The sequence below is a fragment of the Orbicella franksi genome, chromosome 6 (assembly GCF_964199315.1).
Source record: "Orbicella franksi chromosome 6, jaOrbFran1.1, whole genome shotgun sequence".
NCBI classification, from domain to species: Eukaryota; Metazoa; Cnidaria; class Anthozoa; order Scleractinia; family Merulinidae; genus Orbicella; species Orbicella franksi.
In genome coordinates, this window is record NC_138150.1 from 24876336 (window position 1) to 24892418 (window position 16083).

Below are 16083 nucleotides of genomic sequence, written 5' to 3' on the forward strand. Positions count from 1 at the left end.
CGGTTTTTGGAGTGACCTTCTCCTTTAAGCCTTTCCTGTTTTTCGTCAATGCTTTCTTCAGCTCTTCTTTTAGCATCATTGTCTCTAAGTTTTTGCAGTTTTTTGTGTCTATCCGCTCATCTGTTTCTACAGCCCTTTGCTTTGCATTGTACATTTTTAGTTTTTCTAGTCTTTTCACGGTGTCTGTCCTCATCTGTTTCTTTTGCCTTTCGCTGAGTATAATTTTGACGCAATTTGGCTAATCTTTTTTACCTGTCATCAATTGTCTCTGCAGATATAGAATTTCTTCTTTTGATCAGTTGATTGTGATAACTTCCTCTTCAAGTAGGCTAATCTAGTTCTGTTTGGAAACGTACTGTAACTCATTAATATATGCAATGAATATTACTCTAGAGCATTGTCATGAATTATAGGAGTGATAATTGTAACCTGAGGTTTATTAAAATCTGACTCAGTGATGTGAATTACACAGTTATTAGCATTAGCGACTGCTTAGATAATTATATTGTCACACCATGTGCCTGGGTTTGACATTTGCTGAACATAGTTTGCCCAATTATTGTTAGGAATGCTTTCAATGTAAAGTTCTAAATGATTATTGAAATGGGCTATTCCAGACATCCGAATTTCATAGTGCAGCTCTGCAGTTTCATAAAGTTGATGTGAAACTGACTTAAAGAAACAGTCACCACTCCCGCCAACATCATGTGGTACTAAGCTAATCTGTGCAAGTCTGTCAGTTAAAGTAGTCCATGGTCAGTTGCCATTGACATTTTCATTACAAAGTACACCTCCTTTTAAAGTTGACGTAGGTGCTGAAAAGTGACAGAACTCTGATTTTCTTGCTGACATAAAAAGATATGTTTGGTTGCAAGTGTATCCCTTGAACATGGTTTGTTTTGGTTTTCGTCTTCATAAGAAAAAAAAAACATGTTGGCCAAAATAGTGCTCAGTGTTGTACCAAAGGTGCCAATATTTGTAATTTCCACACAAATAGTTAATAAGTGAGTTGTTTGTAACACTTTTTCTTAGTAAATTTTTTACTTTATGTCTAAATTTCTTTCTTTTTAAAGCTTTACAAACTCTATTAACAGGAATTCGAGATGGTTGTCTATCTCTTTTTCTTTTGTTATTTGCTTTATTGACAGGTAGAGCTTTGTCCAAATGTGTTTCGCATTGATTTTATTGCCCAAGGTGAAAAATGGTCTGATTTTGTTAGATTTTAGCTCATCGCATTGTCCAAATAAAAACTGCTTACCACCGAGTGGTTGCAATCCCTTATAATCAAATGACTGGATAAAGTGTTCGCCATTGCAACTGCACCAGTTCGTTCTAATATATGTAGCCCGTCTAGATTAGCCCAGGCTACCTGCGGGTTCGCGCTGTTGCTATTGTCAAGCTTTTTTAACTTAATGAATATATATTTCTGTAAAATTGTAAATATGCGAGTCATAATAAAAAGTTGTTGTTGTTGTTGTTATAGCTAGATGGGTGTTCTCAGTGCGTGCTGCCCGGCCTGCAACATTGCTAATATACAAGGCTAAAATAATCACAATCTAAGCTATAATTTATCGAAGCCTTATAAGAAGGTTGTGAACAACTTTTAGAGCTGAATTTCGCATTGATTTTATTGCCCAAGGTGAAAACTGGTCTGCTTTTGTTAGTTTTTAGCTTATCGCATTGTCCAAATAAAAACTGGGTACCACCGAGTGGTTGCAATCCCTTATAATCAAATGACTGGAGAAAGTGTTCGTCATTTCAACTGCGCCAGTTCGTTTCACTCGCACTAGGAATGTTGCTTTTCTCGCCACAAATCATGGCTATTTGCTGAGCTACACAACTCGGTAACTTTTTGCTTTGGTGACCACAAATCATGCCATTTGCCGATCTACACAACTTGGCAAGTAAATTATTTGTCGAGCTTCACATCTCCGAAAGTAAATGTTATATATTTTTCTGAAACTACGCAACTTGTCTCTTGATTTATTCAACGTAAGGCAGCGTTGGTTTCTGGTAGTGAAACGAGTAAACAACATTGGATCGAAGTTATTCATATCATGTGTCTTCGCAGTCGTACACACTTCGTGAAGGCGTCGATAAATCTCACTCGCAAGGTTTCTTTCTAACTTAAACAACGCAACTTAACAAGCACAGCTGTCCAGCAAACCAAACGCGATGCAAGAACGTGAAACTCGACTCCCACTAGAAACGAAGCAAATGAACATCGATAAGCTTTCGCAATGCTTTTGCAAGATTCCAAATGCCAGTAACTCTAACTTCAAACGTAAACAACGCAACTTACCTGATAACAGCCCACACGGTAAGGACGCACAGTCCAGAAATGATGTGAAACTGACGCGAAGTTAGAGAAGGTCAACTCGACAAGCGAGCACACCTACACGCGAGGCAAAACGTGAGACTTGACTCCCGTGACTCCCGCTAGAAACAAAGCACATGGCCGATGGCAATGATGCCATTCGCGCCTGAATAATTTTTCGGGGGGGGGGGGGGGCAAATTGGCTAAATTGGTGTCCATGAATACATAGTCCAAAAATGTCGATTTCGACTGCATTATGAACGCGCTCTTTGTCGAACGCAATTATATAAACACGGCTTGGCATAAAAGTTTATCCGCTTTGGCCCAAATTCACAAAGGAACATGATGAATGTGTCAAACCTCGTGTCTGGCACACAACAAAACACCTTCGATGGCAGGCTCATGGGTAACTAAACTGGCCGTTACAGCTCTCAACATTCTCCTGGGAATGTTATTTGTGGCGGCAAACACAGACTTTTGTGCAAACGTGTTTGAAACTCAAGTTGGTAAGTAAACACTTGTAAATTAAGAAGCCCCCTTCTTTCCTTCTAGTCAGTCTTTTTGGTTTGCATCAATAGAATTTTAATTGTTTTTCTTCTCTTTGACCATGTCTTACTTGGTCATGTCATCATGGACACGGTTACTGTTGTTGATGAGTTTGAATGTCAGCTTAAATGCATCGGAAATAAAAGTTGCAAGTCGTTTAACGTTCGTACTGATGGCAAAAATGTAAAACAACGCATTTGTGAGCTTAATAACAAAACCCGACAGATGAAGCCAGGAGATTTTAAATGGAAGAAAGGATTTTCACACTACGGCTCTGTCCAGGCCAGTTGAAAACTGCAGTACATTCACATATTCTATTTTAGTTAACTTGACTCGGGGTTACTCGTTCCCTTGTGGTCTTTGAGAATAAAATAGGCTGGCTTGTGTGGTTACAAATTAAAGAGTAATTAAACATTTAGCACAGGCTTCTGCAGCTCTTTTAAATCTTCTTAGCAATGAGGCTGCTGCATTTACTGGATTAGCAGTAGTAGCTGGATCGGCATCTGTGTTTGTTCATTCGGGAGCCTGCGCTAATTGACGATTCAAGGAGTGAGTAATGAACGAACTTTTACGAGGCTTCAAATATTTTGATGTTTAAAAACATTTAATAGACGTTTTTGTATTAGAGGAATTACATAAAGCTTAAAAAGCTCCCTGTTATAGAATAATATCAAGCACATTTTGGTATGAACTGCGCCCATTATCTAAACGTATGTTTTACAGTTGACTGCACGGGCAATATTTATCACTTGAATGTAAAATTAAACTTTTTCCCGATCGATTTAACTAACCAGTAAGCCTATTATTCAGATTCAGTAGAATAATCTTAGCTTTACATTAAAAAAAAACTGAAATGTTGTAAAATCATCAGTGTGTTTAATTTCCTTTGCAAAGCAAAGCCATCAATTCTTGGAAAGGCTTTTTATCTGTAATCGTTGTCAGCCCTTATTTGAACTTTCGTTAGTTTTTACGTTTTGTCTGTGTTTCTTCGAATAAGCAACCGCACTAAAGCTAGTCATGATCTCATGACATGTTTAACCTCAAATATCCTCTTAGTTATTTCAAGCTAGGTTTTTTTTGTTAGTCTTCTTTTTTTCGAAAGCTAAATTTGACCTCGGCAAGGCCAAAGTTTGGGCGAGATTTACTGTAACCACTTTGCTTGAGGCTACAGACAGTTGGGCGATCATTATTGATCGCGGTCACGTCGATACTGTTGTTTTCTTAGACTTAAAAAAAGCTTTTGACACTGTTAACCATGATATATTGTTGGCGAAATCACAACACCATGGTCACGAGTGGTTTATTGTTTTTATTGGATATTAATGACCTGCCAAATTGCCTACGTTTTGCACAACCTATTGTAGAACGTATCCAGATGACGCCAGCTTAAAGGTCAAATGAACCAAATTTTAGACATCTTTTCTTCAGCCATTTTAGAGCGACGAAATGATAAAAAAAAAATGTAAAAGGAAACTTATGCGGAAATATTTCTTTCTGAGCCGTGAAAAGGAGTACAAAGTTAAAAGTGCGAAGACAGCCGATGGTTTCACGACGTTTCCAAAATGACCGCACACTTTAATGGAAGGAATGGAACTCAGACTATGCTTTGTGACGTCATTGTTGTCTTGAACATTACTGCGTTTCTGCGTCTGCGTTTACCATTAAAAAGTTGATGGGTTTTCTCATGCTTTTCGTCTTGTAGACAATCACTCCGATGACGGTGTTCCCAGCCAGCGAAACAAGGCAAATCACGAAGAAATTAAGCACATGTTTGTACGATTTTTCCTGCTGTAGAATTTCTGGGCAAACTTGATGGCTGCGTCCCATTCATACTTGGCGGTTCACGTTTTCTTTTTCCTTTCTTTCGCACACAAATTAGTTTTCTTCTGGTTTGTTCGGTTAGTAATGCCAATTGTTCGGCTTGATGTCGCTTGTCTCGGGGAAACAATGAAGTATTTGGAAATTTTTTCATGATTTTAATAATGGAAATATCTTTTTATCAGCTTTCCGTCGCCCAAATTTCAGCAATAATTAGGTTTTCCTATTTCGTGAGAAGTTCAACAAAATGAACTCAATAAAGTGACCTTTCAGCTTGCAACACAAATTGCCTTAACATCGACGAAATTGGCGGAGGATAGTGTTCTGTAAAAATGTCACTGCTGCGCCAGATGGAGTAGCGACATGTAGCCGCGCTGCCCCTTTTAATTTGAGCTCGGCGTGAAGCATGATGAAGAGTCGTTAACGTTTCTTTTTCCTGTTATTTGTTTGTCGAGAATCACATTTCAATCTGCAGTTGAGCCAGTAAGAACACAAGATAGTCTATTACCAACTTTTGGGATAACCAAGCAAAATTCAGTCAACGTCATAGGAAAGACGCTAAAAGACAAATGCACGAATACATGTTCAGCGTTACTCAGACTGCGAGTTCGAACCGATCAGTGGAGAGCTGCAGCCACTTGGACCAACGTCAAATACCACGCTGCAATTGTCAAACTGATTCGTTGTGAGGAACCTGTGCTGGAAACTGCTGGAGTTGTTAACGAGCGTTTATTCAGGTCGAGGCTGTACCTGGTCGGCCTCGGTGAAGCTGGGAGTCAGAGAGCTGCATTGAGATTCTGTTGAGAAAGAGGAAAGCTGATTGAATAGCCCTTTTCACAGTTACCTTTGCTCATTTGCATTAAATAAAATCTAGCATGTATGTGAGGCAATTTTGGGCTATTTTGTAGTTTTAGCCCGAAATTGCCTCCCATCCACGTTGGATTACATTGTAATGCAAATGAGAAAAATTAACCGTGAAAAGGCCTATTCTTGGCGTTGGCTGAGTTGCTCTGTGATTATGTGAGAGATTTGTCGTTTCTCGGTCCTCACTACCTTCGTCGTGGTCATCCAAGGACTGCTCATGTGCATATGACCAGTGACATGTATGATCGTCAAGCGCTTAACATTATTGGATTACAACTTCTTAACAAGTGGTTTTCTTGCGCCATGGTTTGTCAGTTGCTTTGAAGAATTTTTCAGTGGTTGGTCTTTAACCACTGTCTTCATTATTTTGTCAGTTCCATTCTCACTAAGGTTTTGGCGCTTGAACCAAACACTTGTTTGGGAATTTTGCATCGGTGCAAGGTAAAATGAACCTGTTGACTTCTTAGGCCCGGTTCAAACGTCGAACTTTACATGTGCCGAACCTAATACCAATTTGGGTCGACCCAAATAATTAAGTTCGGCAGTTGATTCAAACGTCGAACCTTATTTAGTCGAACTTAATTGCAAAAATAAAAGAGACACTAATGCAAACGGCGGTTATTGCTGACCAAAATGGCACAAACAGTGTGGGAAAGACGAATTGTGGAAATGAAGAGCTTGCTTTTCTTGCAAGTGCGATTAAGGAGGGTAGCACAAGTCGAAGAAGGCGACTCCAGATGCAGTTAGCCTTTGACAACCGAAGACGATTTTTAAATTTGGTTTGCCTTCTATTATTGCTTATTCCCGAAGGAACATCACAGTTCAACTGTGACGAGTCTCGTCCAGTTCAATTCGTTCCTGTTGTCGGTTTCTTCAAGATTCATTTATTTTGTCATTTTCTCTCAAAAACATGACTCGCAGTACGCCACCGGACTGCCTGCTTTCCAACCCGCTACACTCTTATCGCTTTCAAATACGGAACACCGCAAACAGAAGTGGTTTATGCACATCAAGCGAGTATTTTTTGTGCTCTCGAAGCAAGAGGAACACATATCTTCCCGCTCTTCCCGCCATTTTGTTCCAAAAGATCAAAACAAGCTGTGTACGCATGACAAAATGGGAAACATGCAGAACTCTGGGTAAAAATTAATTTATTTAATGTATTTGTAATGTATGCATTAGGTTCGGTACATGAAAAGTTCGACGTTTGAATCGGAGTCGCCCCGTGGTCGAACTGACCGACTGGCCATGTCGAACTTTATTCTCGGGTCGACCCAAATAACATGAGTCGAACTTAATTGATTCAAACGTCGATCTCGTCATGTACTTAATTGGGGCTATTAGGTTCGGCTCATGAAAAGTTCGACGTTTGAACCGGGCCTTAATTACTTTTTATTTATAAAAAGCCACAGGGCATGTGTTGTCGCCGATAGCGAACATTTTTGGCAGTTGTTGTCTTCACTTGATGTGCAGACTTCCTTCACGAGTTTTAGTCGGGTTCCCACGAAAAGCTACAAACTCAAGGCCATTGGCATCCCGACTCAGCTCGAAATCTTCAACAGCCATGCTGTGGCGCTCTTGTCTGCCGCGCAGCCGAGTTTCTCGAGTTTGTCAGCCTGCCACTACCTTTCCTCTTCTTGAAGCGGTAGAGCTTTCTCTATGTTCGGTATTTTGCCACGCCCAAAGTTACAAAGGTAACACGCTTTTTCTTCGAGCATTTTCTTTGACTAGGAGAATTCTCTGTCTCGAGTTATCGAGAAATGATACTTGACGTCTTTTGGTCGTGTTAGCATCGTTTGTCCTCTGTTTTAGTTCTTCTAACGATGTCGTGCTTGAAGAGGGAAAGCGCGGCCATTTTCAATGTTTTTAAAATTTCCGCCGGCCTCACGTCACATCTGTTGCCATGGAAACATTAATTTGCACTGCAGTACAAATTCAATATCAATGAAATATTGGCCTGCTCTCAGCCAAATTTAATGAAGTAACTTTCTCAAGTCAAACGTGAGTTAAATTAATAAGAATTGCGCACCATAGGTCGTGCCTGCTGAATTCTTTGATAGTGGGATTGTAATGCACACTCTAGACTCTTAATTGTACATGAGGCGTTAAATATTGAATTAATTAAGGTATGTGTGGGATGTTAATGAGAAGTAGGTCGTGTAGGGATTTGAGGTAGCATACCTATCATATCTATCGACTGGAAATTCTTGCACGAACGTCCTTGACTGAATTCGTATGTGACAGGCGTCCTGCTTACTGCTAGGATCAGCACTGTCGAAGTGATCGTAAGTGTGATAAGTGAATAAAGATGGTGACACGCTCGTGTCATGTTGATCAGTTTCACATTTCTTTACCGAGCTTAAAATTCACCTTCTTTATTTTGATTATCACAGGAGTTTCGCTATCATGAGGTACTTATACTTGTCTTCTCCTTTTATCTCTCTCTTTCTTTTTTTTTTTTCTTCTGCTGTTCATGTTTTTTTGTACAATCCAATTATTGCGTAATCTTCTCCTTGTTTTATCTGCCAATTAATATTTTTGCATGGCGGATGAATTTATAGCCAATCTTAATTGTAAGTAAACCCTTGACCAATTTTTGTACAGCTAGTAGCGACGTAAATAGGAGTGTAAAGCCCCAGTCAATTACACATGTTAATTTCGTTGTTTGTTTCATTTGATTCTTTGTTTGCTTTGCAACAGAACATATTAAATAAATAAGTAAACAAATTAATAAGGGAAAAAAGTAAGCAATGTAAGTGTTTAATTATAAGTAGAATATTGTACATTTACTAGTGAAAGTAACCTGTAGAGTAGGCAATGAAAAGAAGGTATGAAATTGTAAGCGACCAGTATTACAAGGCATGTAAATAGTGTACTGTAAATCGAGTATTGCAATGTGAGCGGTATAAAAAATGTAATTTTGTAAAGTAAGTATGTGTGTATTGAATGTATATAACTTATTAATTAAAAAAACAAACAAATAAACAAAAAACAAACTAGAGGAGGAAAGGAAAGCTTACCGCGCTTTTTGTCTGCCATGGATCTGTCAGCATGGCCGCTGTTTATCAGCTGAAGATAAAATATGATCAGGACAAATTTGGAGCGGTTTTTTTAGACGCATTCGACACGATAAGCTTTCCTCATAAAGATAAACACGTTGTGAATGAACATCACGTAATACGAAAAGTCATGACGCCGCACAGGAAAAATGTCCTCACGTGATGCATTTCAATGTACCGGGTGATTGGTTTGAAACAAACTCGCGGTATCAAAAACGTTAAGCCCTGGTCAAACGACGCATGATAGTTGATGATAGTTGATTCTTTCCTAACTATCATCAACTATCACCAACTATCATTCACATGGTCAAAAGGCCAAAGAAGTTCGTGATAGTTGAAGATAGTTCACCAGCAGTCGCGCGAGCAAAGTCACACGAGCAGCTAGTTCCAGGCTCTTCCCGCGTAAAAATGTGCACACTTAAATGGTGTTGCGTGTGACAAACTTGTAAAAAGTATGAATTTTTCGCGACGAAAGAGGGCGGCAGCTTGTTTGCTGGTAATCGATTCGTTGGAGGAATGTCAGTACGGAAGGTGAATCTGGAGAGCGTTGGTGGAAGAGAGGACGGACAAGGGAATGGATCAAAAGGAGAAACGAAAGCGGAATGATGAAATTGGAGGAAGAATTGCGAGTGAGGACACTGTCGCTTACAAGGAAATTTTGCGCATGAACTGTGAAACACTTGAGGAAATATTGACCGCTATCGGGCCTGTGATTACCAAAACAGCTGACCGAAAAACTATCATGAACTATCATACGCGTGGTCGAACAAGAAAAACTATCATGCTCTGAAGGCGGCAAAAAAATGCGTAGGTGTCGGGGTCTACTGGGAAGAGTAATACAACATTGTCGCCAGCCATCTGTCTTTGTTGCGCAGTCTGCGTTAATGTCTTCCTTTAAAATTATTTGTAGACAGTAAATTGTCTTTTGGGTTATTCCCCTGAGCCTCAGAGTCAAGTTAGAATTTTAATATATCGACATTGGCCTATTTATCTCAAGTTCTCGATGTGATACTTTGGTCTGCGAGTTTCTGGAGTATGTTTAACATACAAGAGCACTCTCCACCTGCAGTGACGGACAGAATTCTAAATTTAATCTGTTTCTCACTGCCCAAAATGTGACATAACAGACCGTGTCATCACCAAATTAATATACAAACCATTATAAAATGACTGTGTTAAGGCAGGCGTAAAGGAAACCCCAGCTTGAGTTGTAACGAAGTGTGTAACAATGAATTATAAATTAACATGCTTGGTAAAATTAATACGCTAATGTTTATATACAAGGAGGTTCAAGGATAGATGCACCCCACCACGTTTCTAGAAAACTGTTCATGCAAAATTTGTGGAAGCTTTTTCCCACAGGCAGACATGGCATTGTCGTCAGACATCTGCCTTAATGTCCTAACAAAATACGCGCGCTGATTGGTTAAAGGTCGTGTTTCTATTTAACAAGTAGATTCCATGTTGCCGTGCGTCTGTTCAGTAATAGATCACAGATGACGTCAAAATGTGGTAAGAACAAAAAAGTGGCACACGAGGCGATAGCCGAGTGTGTCACTGATGTTCTTACCACATTTTGACGTCTTCTGTGATCTATTACTGAACAGACGCACCGCAACATGGAATCTATTTGTTTTATATAAAAACGAAACAAACTACTACAGATAGAGCTTATTTCTTATTTCAAAATCTTTCAACATAACTCGAAAACCGCCCTTTGTCCACTTTGACGAACACGAAAAAAGCCATTTGACGTAATCTGTTGTCTATACAAATTGAAGCAATCTCATTGGTTGCTATGCGTAGCAAAGAATTTGGATTGGTCCGGGAAAATCACGCCACTGTCAAACTTGACTCGAGCGTCGCTTCTCGTGGAATGAAAACTTACAGCAAAAGCAGAGTTGAACTGCGAAATCTACAAATCTTAAAGAAAATGCTGGATAAGTCAAGTCAGGTTTTGTCATCAGAGCAGCTCTGTGAGCCGAAAAGCTTGGATGTTGCCTCGAATATTGCAGGAGTTGAAAAACTGCACTCGGAAAACTTGCGGTTGCGGTCAACCTGGGGGCCATTCGATTCGAGTTTTGAATGAAAGGAGCGTTAGTGATGGTGGAAATTTGTGTCCTCTGTGGTTGATGATTCTCAAATCAGTTTGAAATAGTGTCGGAGACAGCTTTTAGCTGCGATACAGTTGGCCGTGAGCTGTAGTGAGCTATACTTTGCTCGCTATTGCGCCCTGAAACGGACTGGAACATTCGCATCGGAAAGCAAGGTTATGTCTTTATTTTAAATTTAATTGATTTTAAGAAGTGGTTTTGACGTTTTATTCCAGACAATCACTGTGTCAACAATTATTTTGAGACTGAGAAAAGTTCAGTGTTTTAAATAAATTAATCTCATAAACATTTTGTTTATTGGGTTTGTTAAATTCGAGATAAAGCAATGATTCTCGGCTTACCAAGACTAACTTTGTGTTTGGTTTAGTCTCGATCGACTGCCGACTGAGACTGCTCGGGTATTTTTTTCCAAGTCATTTTCTAAAAAAGAAACGGCTTTATCTTTCTCCTTCCTGCTAGACTACGCTTCTCGTTCTTGTTCAATGCCTCGACAAGACTTTTTTGTACTTTATCTTTTGCCCAGTCATGTAAAACATTATCTAAATTCTCAAAACTTTCCGCCATTTCAAAACACAGAGGGAAAAACTTTGAAATGATGACGTCAATCGTGCGTCTGTCCTCTAATAGATCATAGGCGAGAACCAATCAAAATGCGAGAATTACTTGGGTTATTATATAAAACTCGATGGAAACACAGAACCAGCACGAGCTGTTGACGTAATTATGACGCGAGCAAAGAGAAATTACACTTTGATAATCAAAGTTGACAAGCTGTTTTCCTTTTTTTAGTCGCGGTGTTTTCTAAAAGAAATAGAGAACATGTTCTCCGTGTTTCTATCGAGTTATAGAAACACTCGTGAAAGTTTGGGGGAACTAAAAAAAGCCGTGGAAACACTCGTCTGCGGCCCGTGTTCCCACAGCATTTCTCGTTCTCCCAAACTTCCACTCGTGTTTCTATAACTCGACAGAAACACGGTGCACGTTTTCTATTTCTTAATTGTCATGACAAAAAGGTTGATGATTGCGTCACGATATGTTAGAGCATTTTTAAGTCCTTATACGGTAACATTCTTAATTTATAAGATAGCACAAAGAAATTTTGGCGAAAGAAAACAAATATAATTGTGGACTCTAGAATGTCGTTATGGAAAACATCCATAAACATGATGGTTTTTTTATGAAAGCAGCTGTATGCCTTAAAAGTGAGTGAATGATTTCATTGCAGTCTCAGCACACTTTCAAGCAAAGAAAGTCGCTAGCTTTGATGTACTATCAAAAATATTTTATGGCTCCATGCGACAGTTAAATTAATTGCGTGGTCATCTTGACATTCAGAATAGAGCAAACTAATTAAAAAGGACCATTAAACTTGATATAAATATAAACAAAGTAAATGAAAACGTGCAGGCATCTCCTTTGGTACTAAATACGTCTATTATTAATTATAGATAAACACGGCTTGGCATAAAAGTTTATCCGCTTTGGCCCAAATTCACAAAGAAACATGATCGATGCGTCAAACCTCGTTTCTCGACAACGTTTTGAACTGCTATAGTCTGGCACACAACAAAACACCTTCGATGGCAGGTTCATGGCTAACTCAGCTGGCCTTTGCAGCTCTCAACATTCTCCTGGGAATGTTATTTGTAGCGGCAAAGAAAGACTTTTGTGGAAGCGTTTTTGAAACTCAAGTCGGTAAGTAAACACTTAAGAAGCCCTCCTCTTTCCTTCTATTCAGTCTTTTTAGTTTGCATCAATAGAAATTTGATTTTTTTTCTCCTTTTAGATCATGTCTTACTTGGTCATGTCACGGACACGGTTACTGTTGTTGATGAGTTTGAATGCCAGCTTAAGTGCATCGGAAATAACAGTTGCAAGTCGTTTAACGTTCGTACTGGTGGCAACAATATACAACGACGCATTTGTCAGCTTAACAACAAAACCCGACAGATGAAGCCAGGAGATTTTAAATGGAAGAAAGGTTCTACATACTATGGCTCTGTTCAGGTCAGTTGAAAACTGTCGTACATTCACATTTTCTATTGTAGTTAACTTCACCCGCGCTAACTTGTTCTCGTGCGATTTTTGAGAATGGCATAGGCTGGCTTGTGTGGTTACAAAGAGTGAATATAGACTTATCGTAGACTGATATAAGGCGAACAGGTTAGGATATTAATAAACCTTGTTGTTACTACTTAATTTATCGATTCGGTTTATTTCATATCTTAACCCAACACAGGCCTCCTGCATCGATGTTTCCCGTGAGCAAAACAAACAAACAAAGAACGGAGAGTGTTATCCAGGATACAAGGGGAAAAAATGTGAAAAACGTGAGTGTTGAAAATTTGTCTTCCAACGATATTTTGTATGATTTGATAAAGCAGGTTGAATTTTGTTTCAAAAGGTGCCCGCGTACTGCGCAGTGCTTGTAAGAGCATTATTATTTTAGAGTTAGCGATGTTGGCGGACGTTTTAGAAAGATTTCTCTTCCGCTTCAAAAGAATATGAAAAGTTTTATTTAAAACATGTTTTGCTTTTTGCAGCTATAAAAGGTTTGAATTCCAATCAGCCTGCTCATTCCTGTAAGGACATCCGGGACTCAGGAGACTCCAAAGGAGACGGCGAGTACTGGATCGACCCTGAGAAGAGTGGAAACCCTTTCAAGGTTTACTGTGACATGACAACTGACGGAGGTAAGTTAAGGATAATGATATAAGAGAGCAAACTTTCTAAAATCCTAGGAAGGAGTGCACAAAGCCCCCACAGCTTCCCGCTGTACTTAACAAAGTGAGACCAGCTTTTTAGGCGTCTCTTATGTGTCCCTTATTGCTAATAAATTGCGTCGTAACATTGTTGAAGTATCTGTGGATCCACGAGGCTTTGTCGAGAGAGAAAATGAGACACAAACTGAGATAAAAATAAAAACAAGAGAAAACGCTAGGTTAAAACCCGCGAGACATCGATAAACTTTAAACATACAATAAGTCGTAACTAAATTTCAGAAATGGAGATTTTTAATTAACTTTTATTCCATTTGGAAATTCTTGGAAACCCGCTGAATTATTACCGAGTCCAGTCCACTCGCATCAGATCAGTACTCAGAATACAACAAAATAAATATTGCACTCATCGAGGTCCTCGTCAATATACGCGAATATAATCCCCAACTGCTTTTATTTGTTCACGTGACCACTCAACTTTGTCTTATTTCAGGAGGCTGGCTTCTTGTCTCCAACGCTGTGCTTGACGGCTCATCCTCCACACCACAGTTGTCAATAGAGACGCCATACAGAGGAATCAGCAACTATCACAATAACCGGACGTTTCTGACGAAGAGTGCCATGAATGAGCTCAGAACGCACCTGTCTTTCACTCAACTGAGATTCCACTGCAGTAAACAACAGGGACGCACGTTCCACGTGACCACGGCCGCCAACAGCACTGGTGAAACTGTAGTCCAGTACTTCAGCGGTCAGACGGATGTCCAGCCTGATGCCTGTGGCTCGTTTGTTAGAATGGAGAATGACAACTCGAAGTTAGCAAGAGTTTGCGGTCAGTGGGGATATAATGGTTACAGCTATAACATTAACAAATGGGGGCATGGTGCAGATCAAGATAGATTGTACTCTTTCCCTGCTTTAGAAGGATATAAACATGAATGGAAGCTGACTCCAGGAGGCTCAAGATGGGAATGTGATGATTTTCTCGTTGGAATGTCTTCTGGTGATTTCTGGAAAGTCTTTGTTCGTTAAGATCCTGGTACACTTATTACCAACATAACTCCAAATATGGACGTCCGCTTATCTATGCTCAAATACAGAGCTGATTGTAGATTGATATATTGTAAGGGAATTTAGTAAAAAGGGCTTTAATTTTCAGACAATAACTAGATTTTCAAGAACTCGTGTAAGAAGCCTTCCACGTAAACATGTTTAATAAGAGCACTTTCCAAGCTGAATTTTAGTCTCAACGTTTCATCGCAAACTGAGGCCCCGTCTTTAATTCGCTAATGCGCATGCGTTTTCGACACGATGCCCATTCGATGATGGGTTTTCTTTGGTATCCAAATCTTTGTGTTCACGCTGCTGCCGTCTACGCTGCATTTTACCCGTCCACCCTGAAATGCTGGCAAACTGACACGCTGATGCCCTGTGAGAGAACTGTACGACCGTAATTTGCCTATTTTCGTTATCCACACTAACAAGATAGGGCTCCGTTTTCAATAGATCCACTGGAAAACGACGCGCGCGTCTCCTGTTGTATCTGTTTGGACGAGAGGCGAAAACGCATTAGTTTGCAGACAAGGCCAGATATATCTTGGCATAGCTGCTGTAAAATTATTCTCTACACCCCCTCCCCTCTGTAAAACAAAGTCTATAGTAATTTTTCTAGCCCCTTATTTACTTAACTTAGTCACATGTACTCCGTTTCGTGGAATTCAATTTAAACATAATTCTTGAGTTGCTTAGCTTGTATATTGCTTCATTCTTTCTCGCTCCACGTTTGTACAGTGGCGCATCTAGGGGAAAAAATCACAGAAGAAGAAAAGCCGGCAGGGCAAGAAACAAAAAAAAGCCCCCGCCTCCTAGCTCAAGGCCTCGATCCGCCACTGTTGCAGATGTCTGATTGAGTAATAACCGATTTACGTGTAGCAGAAATAAACGGATGCACTTTGAAATAAAATACTTCGAATAAACAAAGCTGTAAATTGTATTATGAATAAATGTAAATGAATAAATGTATACACGAAGTGTTTACAAAATGTGCCAAAAAGCAATTCCTCGACACTTCAATGATTCTGCGCGTTTACGTCTTGTTTGTTTTTAAAACCAAAAACACCGTTTTATTATGAGATTGGCTTGACCAATCTCAAACGTGGGGCCTGGTTATATTGGGAACCGTTATTCATTTCCCCAGAACCACTTTAATTTTACTTAGCATGAAAAAAGTTGCCCCTACTGATTGGCCCTCACAATTTCGCGCACGCTCTTTATGTTCCGACTTATTCCTGGTAAGCGAATGCAAAGTGTTTGGGCTCACCTTACCTATAAAACGAAACATTCTTCACGCCTGGATCAGAGAAATCATTTGTCTGGAAACATGAGCTAAAGGTTTTCGAATGTTTTAGTGTTATTCAAATTTGGTGCCTTTCACAATAATAAACATGTGTATCTTTTAATTACGATCTAAACCCCGTCACACCCTTAAACCTCAAAGCCTTTCCTGTTAAACCTTGACAATAGATGGTTACGTGCAGTTACGGATGGAAGCTCAAGTTGGTAAATTAAGCGGTTTATTTTGTCATTCATCCTAGCTTTGTCGTTATTTGCACTTGACGGTCGATGGAACTCACACGAAACTGCCA

The 16083-nt window shown here is 39.6% G+C and overlaps 2 protein-coding genes across 2 annotated transcripts in view; one reads left to right on the forward strand and one right to left on the reverse strand.

Moving 5' to 3' along the window:
* Positions 1-7340, reverse strand: part of LOC145490693 (uncharacterized) — a 94765-nt gene extending 87425 nt beyond the window's left edge. Inside the window, exon 1 of the mRNA XM_081469781.1 lies at positions 6006-7340. The gene's annotated coding sequence lies outside the window, so the exon portion shown is untranslated. The remainder of the gene's footprint in view (positions 1-6005) is intronic.
* A 4879-nt stretch (positions 7341-12219) lies between these two features.
* Positions 12220-15511, forward strand: LOC145490678 (uncharacterized). Its single transcript, XM_081469767.1, has 5 exons — positions 12220-12413; positions 12505-12725; positions 12958-13048; positions 13262-13411; positions 13932-15511. The coding sequence occupies exons 1-5, from the start codon at positions 12230-12232 to the stop codon at positions 14468-14470; spliced, it is 1185 nt and encodes a 394-aa protein (XP_081325893.1). The 5' UTR covers positions 12220-12229; the 3' UTR covers positions 14471-15511.
* The last annotated feature ends 572 nt before the right edge of the window (positions 15512-16083 follow it).